This window comes from Arvicanthis niloticus, chromosome X, assembly GCF_011762505.2.
Source record: "Arvicanthis niloticus isolate mArvNil1 chromosome X, mArvNil1.pat.X, whole genome shotgun sequence".
NCBI lineage: Eukaryota > Metazoa > Chordata > Mammalia > Rodentia > Muridae > Arvicanthis > Arvicanthis niloticus.
This window is the reverse complement of record NC_047679.1, coordinates 98,198,311-98,219,217: the sequence shown is the minus strand read 5'-3', so window position 1 is coordinate 98,219,217 and position 20,907 is coordinate 98,198,311. Positions and strand designations below refer to the sequence as shown.

The following is a 20,907-nucleotide window of genomic DNA, read 5'->3' as shown; positions in this document are numbered from 1 at the left end:
CCTGGATTCTTTCTAGCATTTGTTGGTATTTGTCTTTATAATAGCCATTCTGACAGAAGTGAAATGGGATCATAAGATACATTTAAAATGGTTTTGTGTGTGTGTTTGACTACATGTACTATGAGCATGTTTAGTACCTCTGGAGGCCAAAAAGGATGTCAGGTCCCCTTGAGCTGAGTTACAGGTAGTTGTGAGTCATGTGGGTGTTGGGAAGTGAATCTGGGTCCTCTGCAAGAGCAGCCAGTACTGGTCACTGCTGAGCTATCTCTTTATCCTGCTGTTAGTGTAGTTTTGGTTTGCATGATGATGGCTATTAGACATTGTTTCATATGCTTATTTTCCATGTGTATTCTTTTGAAGAATTGTATATTACTGTATTTGTTCACTTATTAATTGGATAATTTGATTTTTGATGGTTTGTGTTTAAAGTTCCTCATATATTTTATATATTATTAACTCCCTTGGATACATAGTTGGAGAAGCTTTACTTCTATAGGCTCTCTTTCCATTGAGAATATATATATATATATATATATATATGTATATGTATATGTATATGTATATGTATATGTGTGTGTGTGTGTATACTTTTTAAAATGGAGAGATGGAGGCTGGAGAGATGGCATAGTGGTTACGAGCAGTGGCTCCTCTTCCAGATGTTCTGGATCCACGTGGTAGCTCATAGTTGCCAGTAACTCCAGTCCCAGGGGATATGAGCCCCTCTTCTGGCCTTTGAGGGTACCAGGCACACATATGATGCACAGACACACAGACAAAACACCATACACACTAAATAGTGAGTAGATAGCAAGAACCTATCAGAACAGTTTCTTTCTGGCTAGGTGGAGGGGCATGATCAGTTAAAGTTGAAGTCTCCTGTCTTCATACTGTTCAAACAAGGACTGAGCCCAGACATATCAAGGCTCAGTTGTTCATTGGATCTACATTCACTTTAGGGGTGTCCCTTTTTCGCATATTGGGAGCCATTTTGTCCACTTTGCAGCCTGTGTACTGGGTAGATTCTCACTTGCTCTAGAAATGTCTGTTTGTATACCCCTTGGGGGGCTAATAGCCAAGCCAAGGAATGTCTTCTGAATGTGTTGTCCAGTGGGGAAGGAAGCAAACAGAGCTGAGATCCTTACTGAAGTATTTATGGGTCTCAGCACTTTCAAATCATGTAAAGCGTTACATATCCTGTAAAAGGAAGAATGCTGTGGAAATTTGAGAGAGGTCCATTGGACCTGAGCTTCACAGTTCTCAGTCCTGCTAACCGAAACCCATGGCTGAGAGAGGTAGCCACCCACTAACCCAGGCCTTGAGTCTCCACAGTTATCTGTAAGTGATGGAGTCTATCCCTTGCCACAAAGGGTGGGGCTGACCCATCGCAGTGTTTTTTTTTTCTAGTCAGAGCCTACCTATGTGCTGCCTGAACTTCTCAGCATGGCCTGTCCAGTCTCAAATGGTAGGCTTCCACTAAGATGACACCTGACTATAACCTTCCAAATTATGAAGTGGGGATTTTGTCTTTACTGTATATCTGGCATGCAGGAACAATCACTGTCACGCTAAATCCTCCCCCTGGATTTAAGGCTTGTAAGAACTGTGGCATCCTTCTGTGACTGCTTTACCTGGGCACACGATGACTGAGACTCCGAGTTCCCCTCCCCTGCCAGGGAACAGGGTGGACTGGTTTCATAGCCTGTTTGTTTTTCTGAGCTTTTCAGCTATCTTAGAATTACTTTTGTGATTTCAGACTATAGCCCTTTTTTCTGCCTTCAGAAAAGAATCTGCTGCTCATTTTCTTGCCTATTCTTCATAACATAAAAGTGCCAGAGCTCTCTTCCCTTCTTTCTGTCCTTCCTTCTGTGTCTGTAAGGTACCCTTTATATATTTGTGTTTTACACACAAAATTATGCCTTTTCCCTGGCTGTTTTTTTTTATTTTAGGGTCTTGTGTGTGTATGTATGTATATATGTATATATGTATGTGTTTGCACATGTGCGTGTGTGCATGTGTGTGTATGTATGTATATATGTATATATGTATGTGTTTGCACATGTGTGTGTGTGCATGTGTGTGTATGTATGTATATATGTATATATGTATGTGTTTGCACATGTGTATGTGTGCATGTGTGTGTATGTATGTATATATGTATATATGTATGTGTTTGCACATGTGCGTGTGTGTATGTGTGTGCATGTGTGTGTATGTATGTATATATGTATGTGTTTGCACATGTGCGTGTGTGCATGTGTGTGCATGTGTGTGTATGTATGTATATATGTATATATGTATGTGTTTGCACATGTGTGTGTGCATGTGTGTGTATGTATGTATATATGTATATATGTATGTGTTTGCACATGTGTGTGCATGTGTGTGTATGTATGTATATATGTATATATGTATGTGTTTGCACATGTGTGTGTGCATGTGTGTGTATGTATGTGTATGTATGTGTATGTATGTAGGCCAGAGGACCTCAGTTGTCATTACTCTTATGCTGTCCACCTATTTTGTTTTTGTTTTTTGAGAAAGGATCTTTCACTGGCCTGTAACTTGTCAAATACTCTAGACTATCTGGTTAGTGTGTCCCAGGGATTCACCTGCCTCTACCTCCCCAGCACTGAGATTCCAGGTATACATACCTTGCTTAGTCAGGTCCTCGTATGCACAAGATAGTCACATTACAGATGGAGCTATCCCCCTGCCCCTGGTTGTTGTGTTTCTTTGTTTGTTTGTTTTTGTTTTTTGTTTTTACGATGAGTTGTCAATTACAGGTCCTGAGGTTTTCAGACATAGGTTTCTGGAAGCCTAAATGATTATTAGTTCTTCAGGGTGGGGGATGGGTAGGAGACCAAATGGCTAATAATTATTGCTTGAATGAATGATGAATCTTAATTGTTCAGAAAAAGAAAAGATGAAGTAAGGAAAGCCCAAGAAAAGAGAAAGAAGGCCAGGGACAGGAGGCGAGCTCTGAAGGAAAGAGACAGACACCGTCAAAGAAAGGAAAAAGGCAAAACCAAGGCTGAGGCTCGCCAGGAGCTGGATTCTTCCGGAGAGTGGGAGGAGCGGAAGTACTTGCTGGCTCGGAGGCGGGTTGAAGCTCTTCGGTTGCTCCGGGTCCTCCTGAAGAAAATTGCAGTAAGGCTGTTTCCTGACTATTCTCTTTAGTTTGGGTAGGTACTAGTCTTTGTGAGGCCTAACGTTTGGCTTTAAGTATTGTCCCATCAACAATGAACTGCGAGGCAGACTCGTGGCATTCATAGGGGTTTCCTTTAAATGAATTCCTCTCCCATAACCCCAACCATGGATTTCCAAAACCAGTTTCTAAAGCAGTGCTGTCTCAACGGGGCCCTTACTCCCCATGTCTAAACTTCAGAACACTTTAGCTACTTCATCTTCTTTTTTGCGTTCCTAATGGATATGACAGATAAATGCTAGGGGGACACGAAGGGTGGGTATAGTGCCGGTGTTCGCTCTGTAGCCTTCTAGTAACTTCATTCATCCATCTGTCTGTAACAGGTTTGGATGAGAAGGGAGAAGAACCTCGAGCCTTGTCAAACGCACATTAGCCTTCTCTTGAACTGTCTGGTAAGGAATTTCTTAACTCACAGATCAGTTATTTTCTTCACAGATTTTTCATTTCTCCAAGGTATTTCTATCCTTCTATGGGCTCCTAGAATTAGTCAGAATCATAAATACCTTGGAATAATAGCCAGAGACATTTCCGAAGTATTCATTTAAAGGTCCATATGCAGTGATTTAAATAGGAAGAATGATTGCCTCTGCTATCCTATCAAGTGAATTTTATGTCTGTTTGCCATGTAAAGCTTTTGCTCATAACTATGGATAGCTAACTGTAGATCCTATGGATAAATAAACTTGATAAACACAGGATCAGAAAAAAACAATTTCATACTTAGATTATTGATACTGAGCCCAGCTAGACTGGGTTTTAGTTTACCTTAATGTCCAAGTGTGACTTTTTATGTAGAATCTATTTCTTTAAATGAATATGGAGCATAATTCTGAAACCTATTAATACTTACACTGATTATAAGTTACTAGGGAGGTGCTGTGCTCTGATGTGTGGCGGACCTCAGTGGGAATGCATAGCAACCCTTCCTGGGAATGGGTATGTAGGCATTATCTTTCCCTTACTCTGCAGCTGTGCAGAACAGGTTGCATCAGACTTGACCACAGGAAAATTCACGGGCACAGTGATAGTTTCTACTTGGTGTTTAGTTTTTCTTTTCTGACTTTGTAAGGCACAAATGTTGCACCACTAGACTGCTTCTCTGTTCTCCGTGTCTTTCATCTTAATGAGGCAGGCCAGGTGGCTCAACAGGAGACATCTTCAACTTGAAATCCATAGAGAAAGATTGGAGTATGATATAGGGGGACAGTTCATTTAGTAAGTTTATTTAGTAAGACCTTGTTGGACTTGTTTCACCCACGTGTCTTTTCTTGTACTAGGGTTTCCTGTGAGGGCTACAGAACATCCTGTATTCCTCTGTTTCTCTAAAAAAAGAAAATTAACAGTAGGCTTGTCAATTTTTGTGAAAATAAAAAGAGTAAGGTATTTTTTAAATGCCATGGCATAAGAATTGCCACAAATTTTAAAAAATAGCTCTTAATACAGCAAAACATTTAAGTTAGTAGTTTCCTCAGTACACGTATTGCTCCCACTTTGGACCTGGTTTGTTGTTTGTTTTGTTTTGTTTTCCTGAGCAACACTAGCTCAGTTTTAGGAAATTTTTCAATTTCTGTGTTTTGTTTTAAATTTTTGTTTACATTTGTTTGTTTTGTGTGTGAATGGGAACAGAGGACATGGCACTGTGTGACTGTGCATGGAGGTCAAAGGACAGTTTGCTGAGGTCAGGTCCCTGGGTTGGAACTCAGCTCATCAGGCTTAGAGGCAGGTACCTTTACCTCCTGAGCCATCTTGCTGGCCTCATTTGAGTTTTCATGAGAGATCATCAAATCTTTTTTTCTTAAAGGGATCGACACAGTGTAACCCACAGGAGGTTGATGTAATGAAGCCCGAAGCTCATGAAACCCCAGGGACTTCATTGAAATCACCAGAGGAAGAAAAATTAAACACTCAGCATCTTCTAGGTTGGGAAGAAACGCCAAGCTATCAAGTTTCCAAGTCTGACAGTAAACAAAAACAAAAAGTGAAGAAAAGAACTAAGGCTCAGTTACAGAAATCCTCACATCACCGTGGGGTGAAACAAATAAGACACTCAGTTAGAAAAGAAGAAACTGGAAAAGTGCTAACTGATGGGTGTGATTACAGTTTGGTGTCTGACCAGAGTTCTTTGCAGAGTACAATGATTGCAGATCAGCCCCTTGAAAAGGAAGACCATGACAGTTCTAATGAATCCCATTCTTCTAGACAAGCTGTGATAAACCGTGGCAGGAAACAGAAGATCTATGAAACAGATGAATTTATTGACTATCTATTAAACTATTATCAGACTCCAGAGTATGCCCGATTCTGTCTTGAAGCAAGTCACCTAACAAGCACGTGTCAGTGGCAGAGAGATGTCTATGCTAAGGGGGATGGGTTTCAGATCTATTTAAGAAAACAGAGGAGCCACTCAAACAGTCTGAGTGAAGTGGAAAGCCTGCAAGGGAAAGAACAGGATGAAGAGCAGGACTGGCCAGAGGTGTGTATGAAAGATTCTGAGAGTAAGCCACAAAAGACAGGCAAGATCAATTATGCCAAAGAATTTACTAAGAAATTAAAAAAACATTGCAAGGACAAAGCAAGTGAAACTGATGAGCACCTGTCCCCAGCTGATGGAGAGAGCCATCCTGTGGAAAAGACTCACAGTCAAGGAGTCAAAGATTCTCCACACACAAGAAAAAGTCCAGTTTCCTCATCATTAAGGTCAGTAGATGTAGGTTTGCCATTGGCAGACTTCTTGGAGGAAATTAGTAGTGATTCTGAGTGCTTCAGTGAAACTCTTAGCATGAACGAAGAGGAGGAGGAAAGGTCTGTGGCTGTCTATAATAGCTCCCCAGAAAAAAGACCTCTCGGTACTGACAAAATCGGTATATGCAAACAGAAAAGTAGGTCAAGTCAGCAGACCTTGTGTTCAGAGTGGAAACATGACAGTGAGGAAAAATACTCTAAACCCAAAGTGAGGGCACCAGGTAAAAAGTCCAAGTATGAACTGAGATATTCGTGGCTTGAGGATGAATGTAATTCCATTAGAGTTGACAAGAACGTAAGCAAAACTAGGGGAAAACTAGCCCCCAAATACATGCTTGATGAAGGCTACTACCATGAGTCCAGTTCCAGTGATGAATTAGAGAACATCGCGAGGAAGAGGAGGAGACTTCCTAGCAGTATGTTTGACCAGAATATGAAATACAGGCCCCTTCATATGCCATTAATGCCACCAAAACGTGCTAGAGCACTCTATTTGGGATATTTCTCCAGGAAAAGGCAGAATCCGTGGAAGTCAGAGTATAACCAGGATGTAAGAAGGTTTAAAAGATATGAAAGGTCTGAAGATTACATGCTTGATTCTGATAATTACTATGTCAGTCATGATGACAACCAGGAGCACATTGACTATGGGAGCTACTTAGGAGACAACTACTCTGGCTCTTTATATTTTAAAATGTTCTGATGGCCACTTTGATCAGGAACACCCTTATTTACAAGAAACAATTGATGAAAAGAAAAACTTCAAACCAAATATAGCTATGTTGTTAGCAACCACAGTGCAAGAACTAGAAGAGGGTCAAGTACAAAAGCTTGTTCCTCTTGCCAAAGTTGAAAGTGTGGATCGGAGTGACTACAGGTATGTCAGCAAGCTTTGGAAATAGAAAACCTATAGATTCTAAAGCTTGTTGAAACAATGTAATTGCAAAACTCTTTGATCCAAGGACAGATTTTACTTTAAGCTTTAATTTGGTGCCAGTAAAGGAGCAGATTAGCATTAAGATGGCTGACTTGGCCTTCCATGGCTCTTTTGCTGTCATAACATCCATGATCTATCTTCAAAGAGGACAATAGGGGACAAATAGGCATCTTTTGATGTGTTCATAGATTACGTCAGAAACGCTATGTATGGTAACAAACTTTGCTAAATTATACTTCATACCTCTAGATAAAGAAGAGATCCAGAGGTTAGAACATATAATAGATTTTATGACTAGAATTTCATGAAGATCTACTGGAAGGAAAGGAATATATTCATAATATTCAAAGAATCATTCATTTACAGTTCTAGAAGGATCTAAAAGGGGCTGACTCCCCTTTGATGGTTAAGTAGCTAGGACTGTTAGAAGTTTTCTTGTTTGTTTTATGGACCTCATATCTTTTCATTAAAGCACCAGGATTGAATTTATGAAATTAGGGGGATTTGAAAAAGAACTATCAAAACATCCTGGCACATCAATAATGGCACTTGAGAAGAAAAGTTGTGACAGTATTCTATTTCAGGCTATGTAATCCTTTCACTCAGGGTTGGGTGACATCAGTTTGTAAAAAGTCACTGACTATCCCCCAAACTGACTTTTATAGAACAGTAACAAGTGCCTCCTCAGTCCTTAACAATGCCATGGCGTTAGGAAGACTTAAAAGAGAAGTCCACAGTTTTCTAGCTGTGGAAAAATTGTTTGTGTGCAGAATTTGTAAACGAAGTTAAATAAGTGATTTATCTTTTTGCTGACTCGCTTTGGACTTCTTAAATATGTTTTTAAATGGAGAGATTTGTAGATTCCTGAAGACTTACCCCTTAGCACAGTGCATGTTCTGTAGAAAGCTTGGCCAACTCTGTCTGCCTTACATTGGATCCAGGACCTCAGGGCAGTTAGTTGACCTTCATTTTCCCAACAAAGCTATACCCAACCTGGTAATCGGCGATTAGTGAAATTAGAGACCATCTGCAACAGGAATAGTTGTTTAGAATCCACAGAATCAGTGAAGGGTGGCATTTTCATGGCAATTTCAGTTCAGTCTCAATTTGTCATTCTGCAGGAAAGCATCTACTGGCAGAGGCAGGTAGGATGCCAGTCTGTGGGGTTACTTACTATCCTGTCACACATTGTATGCCCCTAAACTGCCTCTTGAGCAACCTGGTGTCTATAGTGGTTAGGACTATGATTTACCTGAAGTAAAAGCCACAGGTTGTTTCATTGATCTGCCTATTCCTCTTTGAAGAGAGATTGTTCAATCACTTGAAAGTTCAGAAAGGCATGTAACAGATCCACACCTATTAGTAAGAAGGAAACAATCTCACTTTGAAGCCAGTAGTTGGTTCCACTATTAAAACTAGGTTTTGACTTATTGATTCTGAAAGATTGCTGATGTGACGAGAGTGCCTTTTTTGTTTTGTTTTTGGGGACTAGCAATGACTATTCATGTTCAAAGTAATGTTGCCCAAAGTAGCCTTTGAAATCACTAACAGCTCATATCTTGTCAGAGAGTTTTGTGGCACCACATTAATCCCCTCCAATAAAAATCTGCCTTTTTTCCCTCCCCACATGTTACTCTATTGAAACAAAAAACATTATGGGTTTGTAATAGAAAGCAGCTGACTGTTTTGAAACAAATAAACAAAAAAGCCCCACTCAGTTCCTTCCCTCGTTTGATAATGTTTCTTGAGAGATTTTAGGCATTTTTGCTCAGTAAGAAAAGAAAATAAAATTGCAGATTTCAGCAGCATGTGCAAAGTTTTAGGTTCTTTTCCCCCTGTAATAGACGTGGTCATTTTGATGTGGCACTTTTGCACTGTTTGATTTGTTTGCTAAATGCTCTCTTGGGGCCTCCAAGGAAAAAAAACTGCTATTGCTGAACCCTGGAGTTTTGTACTCATCTGTGGTAATGCATTGGTAGATCTGTGTCAACCCCTTTTTGGTGTAGGCCTTACACGAGAGAGGTAATAGCTTTCTCTGTGCTTGTCACTTGGCGGCTTAGTAAAGAATGAAATGGAACCAACTGTTATGACTACTTTTGTTCTTGATACTGTTGTTATTTAAGTTGGGAAAAGTGTTCCCTCATCTTCTTTCTGTCTCATCAAACAAGGGCCTAAAGTTGTTTTATTTAAAGAGGGGTTTCCATATGCTTCCCTTGTATGTGCTGCTAATCCTATAAAGGAAAAGTCTGCTAAGTGCTTTGTTCATTTGTTTGAATTTCTCAGGTAGAAGGCCATGTAACCTAGGCATTTTGAAAACACAACCAAATCAATGTGTTTTTGTTGCAAAACTGTTCAATGTGTTAATTTGAAAATAAATGCTGATTGATTCCACTTTGGGAGGACGTTTCTATCTGTAGTAGGGTATGTTACACTAATGTTGCTCTCTTTGGTTTATTTGCATTGTTAGAGAAATGATGCATATTTAATTTTCATATATTTAAAAATAAAATTGTCACTAGTGACAATAGTGACTATTGACTGATCATTGTACTGGGGTAGATCAATGCGCACCCATAACATTTCCAACTCATTTCAATATGTTAACTCTACTCCTTTATGATAGGAACTGACCCTGTCAGAGTTAAAGGAACCAAAAGCCAGTTTTTTACTCATTTTGGTTAAACTAAAATCACATTTAGACTCAAAATCATCCTTCTTTAGGTATATCTAAAGATTATTTTTGAGAATTTCATATACATATACAATGAAATATGGTCTTATTTGCCCCCACCTCCACGTTTCCATTTCCCCTCATATTCCTTACACACTCCCTTCCAACTTGATGTCTTTTTCTGATGACCCAGTAAGTCTAGTTAGTGCTGCCCATATGTACATGTGTGGGAAACCTATCAGTGACCACACCTTAAAGAATGATTCCCCCTCCCCAAGCAACTGTCTCTGCCAATAGCTCCTCAGTACAGGGTAGGGCCTGGAGATCATCTGTACCATGGGATTTTGGCTGGCTTGATCTTGGGCAGGTAACCACAGCTGCTGTGAATGCATGCAACAGCCATGTCATGTCCAGAAGATAGCATTTCATAGCATTCTTCCCTGGTCTCTGGCTTTTATGGTCTTTCTGCCTCCTCTTAAGTGAAGACCCCTGGACCTTAGTGGTGAGTGGGGTTAATATAGATGTCCTGTTTAGACCTAAACACTCAGCACGTCTTCTGAGACAGGGTCTCACTCATAGCCCAGGCTGGCTTCGAACTCCTTCTCCTCTTGCCACAGCCTCCCATGTGCTGTGATTACAGATATATGCCACCATGTTTGGCATAGCACGTTTAATCAGTGCTGTTAAATGGTGGCAAAATGGATACTACAGGATTTTATTTCATCTCATTCTCTCAGTTGTGTGTGAAACTTGAAGTTTATTGATGTCCAAAACTATATGGGTACAGAATGGAGAGTCTAGTCCAGGGAGCTTAGGATCATAATAGGTCCTTGATCACTTAAGAGTTAAGTGTATTTGTACATAAAATAAGTAGTGCACTGCTTCAAAGAATTATAATGAAGACAAATTGTACCTTTAACTCTGGCACTTTAAAGCCAGAGTTATTCATATGTTCATTTTTTTGGGTTCCACAAGCTCTTTCTGAAACATTAATAAGTAAGTGAATGCTTGTTCTGAATCAAAAACCAAACGCCCTGTGTCCATGGTAGGCTGACCACATTCTAGTGAATGGCCCCTTTCCTGTGAGTGCATTGGCAGCATAAACCGAACTTGGTTATAAAAAGAGAGGACATATTGTTGGAAAGGGATAGGACTGAGTCTGAGAGGAGTTAGGAGGAAAGGCCGGGAGTGAGTACGATGAAAACACACTGTTTATGTATGAAATCCTCAAATAAAAATAATTAGGAAAATAAAAGCCACACTCCTCCTGCCATAAGTCCCCTACACTCCCCTAATGCTCAGTAGTAACATGACATCTTAGTGACAATGGTAGACTTGAGTTTAGAAAGTTGACTCAGAGGGAGAATTTGACAATTCACAATATAGTAGTTCTGCATCCTCTTTCTCAACTTGTTGATTTTATTTTCTTTTCCTTCCTTCTCACTATGTAACTCAGGCAGGCCTTTAACTTATTATCTACACATAGAAGTCTTAACACCCAAAAGTTAAACTCAGTTTTAAGCTAAAGTCAAATGACGAAATCTGACTAAGAATGTTTATTCTTCTGAGAAGTTTACACATGTATACCATGTATCATGATCATATCTGAATTTCAGATCTCCTGAACCCCTCCCCCAACATGTCCCCAGCAATCTTTAAAAACCTACCCCACCACATCTAATTAGTGTTGCCTGTATGTGCACACGGGTACAAGGTACTGGGGCATGAGGAACCTACTAGTGGCCAGTTTCAAAGAAAACTGACTAGCCCCACCTTAGTTGCCACCAACTATAGTCCTCAGTGGGCTGGTATGCGCACTTCTTCAGTTGGTGCTTGAATTTTGGCTGGCTTGATCTTGCTGTGCGTTCACAAGTGCACTAGCCATGTCATGACCAGAATCAGCCACGGCACTGCACTACTCCCATCCCCCAGCTCTTCAGTTATAAAATATTAAAGCAAGTTAGCCTCACTATATTGGGTAAAACCTTTTTATTAACTGACCCAAGCACTTCATTTTTTTTTCTGATTTGAGGTAAAACCATTAAACACAGCTCACAAAACAATACAGTGACTATTTAACTACAATTACACGAGTTTGAAACCTCACTAGTTGTTCATATAATACTTTTACAAATTTATACAACTGTAGAGTCTACTTAAGCTAGGTTTAGTATTAACCAAGAGTACTATCCAAGACCTAGATACGTGACTACTACTTTTGAAGTGACTACAAGTTTGTAACAACAGAAGGATTTAAGTGTTACCTTAGGAATGTGTTTTCCTTTCAAAATCACTCAGCTAGTGCCATGTAGTGTTTTCTCATTCTTCAGAGATGTCAGTGAAAGCTTTTGGAAAAGCACACACCTGTTCCTGCCCTGTATATTCCTCTCAAATTTTACATTTGGTCAATAACCACACAACCATTGCCCTGCTACAAGAATTTTCTTTTGCAAAGTTCTACTTTGAATTTTCAGATGCTGTTTTAGTTCCAACTGTCAATTACCATATATGTGAGTTACTGTGTGGGAGAGTGTCCACATGGGGACAAAGATGATAAATCAGTCCACAAACACAGGCAATGTGTCTGCCCCAACTGAGCCCAGTATTGAGGTTTCATTGTTACTGGACTTCTGTTTTAAATCAATACCACAGATTTTGGAACACTGCAGATTTGCTTTAAAGATAAACAAAAATCATGCAGTCAAGTCAGTTGGGTAAAATGGGCTTGTTTTCAGAATATAGCATAGTTAGACATTGATCCCTCTTCATCCTTAGTACATTTGCCATTTGACCAGTGTGTGTGCACTTACCATGTTGACCAGTTTGTGGAAATACCCAAGTTTTCCCTCTCTCAGGAAAATCAAATTGTAATTCAGTTTGTTCTAACTACAGACAGAAGAGAAAGAGCTTTACCATTTGCATTACAGCACTGAAGTTCACTTTCTGGATATGTGACATACAAACACATCATGCATTCTAAGATGAGTTGATTTTATCGGTGTCACTAGTGATGTTACTTAAAAAATTTACAGCAAGTTCAAAACTTTTCTAGATATTGAAATCACCATGTTGAAAAGACAGACTGGAATGTTACAAATGATTTTGCAAAATACAAAAATAGATATGCTCCACCGATTGCTTCAGTCATTCTTCCGAGCAGTCTCGTCTTTTGGTTCTTCATCATCTGAGTACACAGTAGGCTCCTCCCCTTCCTTCAGCAGTTTTCCCACATGATGATACTTGACTGGAGGTAGAGAAAGAAAATCACAATTAGTCATTCTCATGCTTTAAAAAGAAATCATTACATTTCATTTTAAAGCATTTATGAGAGGTCCACACAATATAGTCAGCAATGTCCTAGGCTTCTTGATAGATATAAAGAGATTATATCATACTCTTTGCCAAAAATGAAACTAAAGAGTTTTGTTCAAAAGACAAAAATATAAAGCAGCAAACCATTTCAGGTGGTATCAAAATGAACTGAGCCCTCTGTAGAAGTATTTATAGTAAAACCTCACTATGAATTAGGGGGGTTGTAGGGCACTTCATGGAAGAAAGATATGCTTTGGAAAATGTATGGACAAACTTCAGTTGAACAGTATTTCCAGAAAAATGAAAACACATTCAAAGGCACAGGCAAGACTGGGCATATCTGGGAAACAGTAAGAACATGTCATCAGCAGTAGAATTGGCCTTTGGAAATAGTAGGAGATAAGTCTGGCTAATCAGTGTGTGGGAATATTATGAAAGACCTGAAAAGCCAGCCTCAGAAATTTGAACTTCACCTATAGGTGGCAAAGGTACTGAAAGTTTGTAAGAGAAAGAATGACACAGCAAAATAGCACTCCAGCAATGTTATCACCCAGCTATGCAAGGGCAGAATTCAGTAAGAGCAGTTGAGCAGGGTGACCAGGAGGCTGGCATGCAGAGCCAGATATGAAGGAACCACAACCGGGAGTAGGGTAAGACCATTAGAATTAAAGTAAAAGGATATGAGACAGCTTCAAAGAAAACTGGAAACATCCATTAATGTAGTGGCATCTGGATAGCCTGTGAACCAGTATGAGGACTGCAAAAAGGGAGCCACTCCAGAAGGCCACATGAAAGGAGAGCCAGAGCATGGACCAGAATTGAGAAATTAATACCAGACAAGAATCAGGAGGGACAGAAAGCTGAAGCAGTGTTTAAGGGCAACTTGGATAATGTGTTAGACCGTGATGGGCTGGAAATAATGGTTAAGCACACAGGCAGGACAGCAGGAGACAGGCATTTTTCCCAGCGTGGGAAAAAGCTATGAGTAATTAAAGGAATGGCAAGGGACTAGGAAGGGATTGAAGATGTTGTAGCCAAGAGGTTTAGGTATAAAGTTAGAATTAGCAAGCTCCATTATAATCAAGTGAATCCAGGGTTAATGAACATTTCCTTTCTGAAATGGGGAGGAATGAGAGGAGTAAGCAACCTGTCTAAACAGGTAACTAAAGCTGCTTTTATGTGAAATAATCACTGGGAACAACCGAAACTTCCCTATTTGAACATAGTATAGAGTGTGTTTGTATGTTGGGGGGAGGTGGCTTGGGACTGTGCAAGATAAATAAAAGTCAAGTGGCACCTGGGAAACCTGCTTAAGGGGAATCCACAATGATTTCTGAGTGTAGCTGGTGTGTCACAACAGGTTGGGTTAGGCCTAGGTGAAAGTTGTGGGCAAAAAAAAAAATCACTTGTTTCCCACTGATGCCAGAAAGCTCTAGAGCACAGAGCTTTGCGGATTATAAATCATAAACCACTAGTTTCATAGAGAAGATTATGATTACACAGGCATCTTGGGCAAATGTTAGTGACTATGTTAGGTAGCTGGGCTGTTTTCAAAGTCCAAAGATTTTCGTCCTGACTTGAAAGCTATACTTGGTCTGTTCAAGATCCAAACTCAAAAGGTAGTGTCACATCTGGCTAATTATTAACCAAGAACTCTCTCGGGTTATTCTAAAAAGATAGTTGGTTATAGCCAAAAGAGTGTGTACAATTTAACTGATTGTGGGGAATCAGTAAATTAAAAGCTTCCCCTCTACACCAAAACATCTTCCTTAAACCAAGTGGTCATGATCTTCACATACATTTCATAAACTCTGGGAAAGATTATTATAGTTCAAATCTGTGTCAGGGAAGTAATCTTAAAATGATCATTTAGCCTCTGGGACTTAGGGTTGGTTGAAGCCTGTTCCTGCATTCTCATGATTTGAATTTCACCTCTTATTTCCACCTCAACTGTAAATACTTTACCCTCTTCCCATACATTAGCCTGAAACAAGTGTCCCTTTTTTTTCTTTAAAAACAATGCAGATACCATTGTTTGCTGGGCAGATTATAAGCAGCATTTATAGATGAGGCCTAATTTATAGTTAGGCTAAATCAGATTCAATGAGCAGCTGTTTGGCAGAACACAAGTTTCCCATTCTTCAAGAGAGCTGTGGGCTGCTTTTAAAAAGTGTGTGGCAAGGGAGGGCTTACAAAAATCCTTCTTCCTGTAGGCAAGAGGGCCGCTGCCCTTTCCCCTCCAGTCCTTTCCCCCACATGCCCAAATGCTAGTATGGAATCTATATCCCTTCATGCACACATCAACATCAGAAGCTCAAGTTTCTGTAGAGGACAAGCTAAAACTTGGTGTGCCATCAGAGCAAGTGACTCAGCACTGCTACGATTCTTAATGCCATGAACTTGACCCGTCCAAGCCTATCAAAATGCACCCAATTTCAGAGTGCTTAGTAATAACTGTTGTTTGATCATAAATCTGCATTACTGGTAGAAATCTGATCCAGACAAAATATAAAGAAATGCTTACAAGTGAACTGAGAGTCCCAGTCACTCAGGGTCTCCTGCTGGGCAGGAGTGAGGTCAGAGAGGTCATCATACTCATCCTTCAGTGCTTCTTTGTCCAGGCAAAATGTGGCAAGGCCCCTGGATGCATCTCTTCCGGCAAAGACCCCATATGGCCCCTCTTTAAAGACAAAATGAAACCAAAGACAGAGTCTTTACTAGATAATATACTTCCCTCACATACAGAAGATGGCTTCCTTGCTTTCAACACTGAAAGCCTTTTAATTTTGTTTTGTTTGTTTGTTTTTTGAGACAGTGTTTCTCTGTGTAGCCATGGCTGTCCTTAAACTCACTCTGTCTCCTGAGTGCTGGGGAATACACCACCACTTCCTGGCTTCATATTCCATTCTTAAGCTACATGTATACCGACACTTTGATCATTACATAAGGGGCATTGACAGACTTACTGTCACTTCAATAAGTAAAATGAAATAAAAATATATAGCATTTGAAATCGCCTATGTCCTGCACATAGCTAATATAAGCCTAAGTGATTCTTTTGAGAGTGGCCTTGATAAGGAATGTTTGATTATACATTCCATGGGTTAGAATTCAGCTCAAAGACTTTGTATCTACAGGCTGGCTCTATTCTAGGTGCTTGAGCCAAGATAGTCAGAATTATGGTTTCTTAATCACTAATGTGTAAATGAAAACATTTCCTTATCAACATATTCTGATATGTTTTAAATGATCATTGGTTCTAAGACACAAACCCTAAGGCATCTACAGGAGCAATCATTTTACAAATATCAGTGGTTCAAAAACATATCCACGTGTTATATAACCTTCACTGTCGGTAAGAACTCACAACAAGGGAGGTCAGTTTTGGTGCTGTTTTTAAGTATAAGGATACAAATGAGCAGTGGTGAAAATACTAAAATTTTCACTGAAAAAGGCTGCAATCAGTGCCTTCAAATAATCTCATAAAACCTGGAAAATGCTATTCTGTATAACATCATAGCAAGCTTTTGTCTGAGGGCAGCGGATCATTCTGAATCCACTTAATGTGGTTATTTAGTTAAATATTGCACCAGCAAATGAAAGAAATTCGGGGTGCTTTCAACAATGCCTCATTTTCCCAAAAGTAGGCTGGATGGCAACTCTGACATTAAAATCATTATACCAACCAGGAGAATGTGTTTCATTACAGTGTCATTATCTGAAACTTGAGTCGACTGAACCATTTTTCTTTCTAACATTAAATTTTATGATCCATTTTTTGTAGGACTGGGCCTTTGCATATCCTAGGAAAGCACCCTACTGCTGAGATATACTTCAAACCCTTAGGATCAACTTGTAAATGCAACTAAAATTCTAAGACAGGGGCTGCTTTCAGTCCTCATTGCATGCTGCCACTAGAGATGGTTTAAAAAGAAAAAAATCCATATGCTTTTCACAAAATGTGTACTGTTAATGGAAATAGTAACATGTAGTGCTTGCAAACAAGGAAACTGTTTTGGACTCTTACCATTTTAGAAATTACAGTCCCTGGACTGGTAATGCATACTTAAACAAGACCTAAGGCAAATATTAAGTCTTTAGAGAATATATTTTGTTCACTACAAAGCATATTAACTAGATGCTTGGTGAGCAGAGCCTTGTGTCACTCACTAGCACCTACAACAGTGCTGTGCACATAGTCCTAGACACTCAAATGGCGTCAGTTTAGGTGTACTCTGTACCAGAAAATATTTCCACTATGATATCATCAGTGTTCCTGCACCCACTCAATAATGGAGAGCAGCAACTTGGGCTCCTCACATTGGAGTGTGCTTGCCTTTTTATTTCCCTGAGGGGAAACTAAGGCCTTGAGACCACAAGGTGTTGTACCAGATCACACAACTGATCAGTGACAAGAGCTAGGCTAGAATGTAGAGTGCAGGTTGATTCCTGGTTGTAGTTATTCCTGTATACACAGCAATAGCCCTCAGGATGACTCTGCAAACTATAACCCACCTGGTTAGAACGGCGACAGCTTGACTCCAGCTGTGCTCTCTGAAAGCACCGAGGATCCATGTGATGACTTTGCAAACTACAACCATATGACGATGCCTCATGGATTTGTGTTATGGTTTAGCTTAATAATTATGGGTATTTACACGATTGCTTATGGATGTGTGACTATAGTGACAAATTGTAGTTTTCCTATTATTTTGCAGTACATGTCTAAAAAAATAGATTTTCTAAAATGTCTGAAAGCAAAATGAAGGGTGAGAGTTCGCTAAAAACCTTTTGCACATGTGATTTTGATTGGCTGGACTCTGGAGACTTAACGGAGTGGGTATGTCTGGTTTGGATTAGTGCTGGCTAGTCTTCCCTCTCAGACCAATGAGCATGTGAACACACCCCCTGAGTTCCTAGTGCTTAGAGGAATCCATATTGGAAGAGCTAAAACCTCTTCTTCCTCTCTAAATTTTCTAGAAAGCAGGGCTTTCCAAATTTGGCTGATTCCCCATTTCCCCAAAGGAGAGTATTAACACGTAAAATTTTTTAGCCATCTCCCCTCCCCCAGAGATGTAAGTGTGGTTATGGCTGGTCAGGCTAAGAATCTGTATTTTTCACAAGCATCAGGTGATTGTGATACTCAATCCAGTTTGGAAAAACCTCATCTCTAGGGAGTTGTCCATCCCTTGTTTTCCCTCTTGTTGGCTTTTCCTGAAATCCCCCCACCCATCGGGCTTCACAGGGTACTATTGTTTCTCAGTACCCTCCTACCCCTCTCCCCCCCACCCCCGTTTCATTTCATTTTTTTCCACCTCCCAGTCTTCCCACCCTACATATGGTGTTTCTGACCATCTCGACATGTTACCATGGTCCACCACACTCTGCTCTTAATGAATCCTCAAGTAGTCTCCTTTCCTCCATCAAGCTTGTTCATCATCCAGCCTCAGTCCACCCCACACAGCACGCACATACACATACCAAAGACATACCTAACACACGTCACATTCCAAGCGCTCCCCGTACCAGACAGTGTACACCAAACACACACTCACCGCGCATGCACACAGTGTACACCACACACACACACACACACACACACACACACACACACACACACACACACACCAGGAACAATGCTTCTCTCTACCTGACACTAATCCCCTTCTCCACTTTCTCTCTTCACACACCCTTACATTCCACCATGGTTCCTCCAGCGTCATCGGCCTCCAAGTCTTCTCGAGTGTCTGGCCCTCTCTGGAGACACCTTCATCATTTTTTTTTTTCTCAAATCTGAAGCCTTCTCCTCTTTTCAGGACCCCCATCCCCACCCCAAAGCCTGCTACCTTCGAAAACTTCCCAACATCCCGGGCCTTTGGACCTCGCTGTCCCTCTCACCCGCAGCTTCCCAGCCTCAGCCTCATTCGGGCATCCCATCCCCCCGTGCGCTGCCCCCCCCACCCCCTCAGCCTCTTGCTCGGCCAGCTCCAGGAGCCACCCGCCTTCCCCCCCACCCTCCCACGGGGGCGCCCCACCTCCCTCGGCCTCTCTCCCGCCCCGCTCCCACGCCAGGGTCCCCTCTTTTGTCTCTACGACCCCCTTGGCCCTGCCTCTGTACCCGGGCCGTAGAACTTGCGGCCTTTGGTCACGTCGAACACCTTGCCGTTGATGGCCATAAGAATGCGCGGGTCCTGGACGCCATCGAAACGCCTCAGCTCAGCAGGGGTGAAGTCGCGCCGCTTGAGGCGGGGCAGCGGGGGCGGCTCGTCGTCGTCGTTGTCGCCACTGGCACCGGGCTGGTCCCCGCGAACGATCTTGTAGAGCAGGAAGATGCACAGGCCAAGGAGCAGCAGGTTGAGGGGCGACGTGAAAATCTCGTGCAGCAGCCCGCCGCCCTCCAGCTCGCTCGGGTCGGCGCCAGTCGCCACCACATCCTCGGCAGCCATGATCTCTGGAGCAAAGGTTGGGCCCGGCTAGGCAGCGCTCTGGAACAGTCTGCTTCCTCCGCCCTCTCAGAGAACAGTGGCGCGCAGCGCTCTCTGGTAGAGGAAGAAAAGCCTAGGGAGGGAGGGGGCGGAGCCGGAGGGGCGGAGCCTCTAACCACGCCCCTCGCGGCCACCTAAGCGCCCCGCCCTTGTGGCGCTGGCTCCGGCTGGCTCGGCCTCAGCCTAGGCCCCCTATGTAGCCTTGGGGTCTTGGCCTTTCTCCTACAAGGGCGCTGTCAGTCAGGGCCACGGAGCCCAGTCCACCTCTCCGTTCTACCTTCTGGGTTTCTGCCCTAGTTTCATGGTTCCCTCGGAGCGTAGTACAGCTCACAGACACACAGCTCAGTTTCCTGGGTACAGTGGGTAGCTTCCCGCCGACCCTGTGGGAGAGCCTTGCCTCTAGGGCCCGCTCCTCGCGGCAAATGACGTCGGTTAAAATTGGGGTCGCATTTCTCTTGTTTCGCTTCGATTTTAAAGCCTCTCTCCCCTGGCCGTACCCTCAGAGACAGGAAGCTGTTTTAGGATACTCTAAAACCATGCCTTCTACTCCTTTTCAACTTACAGATCTAGACAACTCGAACATCCATTTTGGGATGGTTCTCCTCCAAATCTTGCCCAAAAGCTGCGGGACTTAATACCCAAAGGACACCCAGTCAGGTAACAGGCCTGTCAGCAATTTAAAATCTGGAGCTCATATCGCCAGATTTTGCCAGATTTAAAGGTTTTTTTTCCTTTTGCAATCATCGATTATGCTTAGTCACAAGGCATCAGCAACTGGCATTCTGTTGTTGAGCTTTTTTTTTTTCCTATAAAATACCAGAATAATGTTCAAAGTTTCTTTGCTTGACAGCATTCTTCTATTTGAAGTCTGTGGAAACTACCCTTGGCAGTCATGGTAACCCTGAGCATAGTCCCTGATAAATGCTAGAGTTTGGAAAGATCCTAGATTTTATCTTTTTACATATCTAGGCTTCTGATGTGCTAACAGGCTCCATTGGAGCAGGCCTCTATGGAACAAGGATTGCTCCTGTTTTTCAGAGACTTAATCTGGCTCCCCCCCCCCCCGCCCCCCATTTTAAAATTGTAATTGGGAGAGGGTAACAGAAGAAACAGAAGAAACAGAATTCTGTTTGTACATAGTTTCCACCACTACTTACATGCACGAGATTTGTGCAGAGAATTGGCTAAATTCTAAAAAATTTTGGCAAAGATTGCTTTAATCCCTGCTGCCCCCATCTTCTTAAAGTGTAATGAGCCAAACAATCTTTATATCCAGCCCACACATTCTTTTCCCCAGAGCTAAATTTAGGATTAGCTAAACTGGCCCCTCCAGATCTTTTGTCAAAACTCTTCAACTTAATCATCATGAAACAAGCTCAAACTGAGAGCACTCAGCTCCAGTTAGAATCCTGTTACCCCTTTCACAAAGTACTGTGAGCAGCAAAGATAGTTCTAAAAATCCATCAATCAATCAGTAAATAAACTTGTGAAAAATATTTTCATTTGAAACTAATATGGCAAAAAAAAATCTATCTTTAAGGGCTCATTTTAATTG

General features: G+C 41.5%; 2 protein-coding genes across 8 annotated transcripts in view; one reads left to right on the top strand and one right to left on the bottom strand.

Annotated features, from left to right (window-relative positions):
• LOC117694800 (A-kinase anchor protein 17B) overlaps positions 1–9,275 on the top strand; it is a 175,635-nt gene extending 166,360 nt beyond the window's left edge. For all 7 annotated transcript variants that reach the window (XM_076918757.1, XM_076918760.1, XM_076918758.1 and 4 more), the window contains 3 exons: positions 2,913–3,147; positions 3,529–3,597; positions 5,007–9,275. In XM_076918757.1, coding sequence (XP_076774872.1) covers positions 2,913–3,147; positions 3,529–3,597; positions 5,007–6,650 — 1,948 coding nt within the window. In that variant the 3' untranslated portion in view covers positions 6,651–9,275. The remainder of the gene's footprint in view (positions 1–2,912; positions 3,148–3,528; positions 3,598–5,006) is intronic.
• Positions 9,276–11,529: 2,254 nt separating this feature from the next.
• On the bottom strand, positions 11,530–19,406 carry Pgrmc1 (progesterone receptor membrane component 1). Its single transcript, XM_034485567.2, has 3 exons — positions 18,986–19,406; positions 15,392–15,547; positions 11,530–12,799 (listed from the first exon to the last, which is right to left on the bottom strand). Exons 1-3 carry the CDS (start codon positions 19,311–19,313, stop codon positions 12,696–12,698), a joined length of 588 nt encoding a protein of 195 aa, XP_034341458.1. The 5' UTR covers positions 19,314–19,406; the 3' UTR covers positions 11,530–12,695.
• Positions 19,407–20,907: the final 1,501 nt, after the last annotated feature.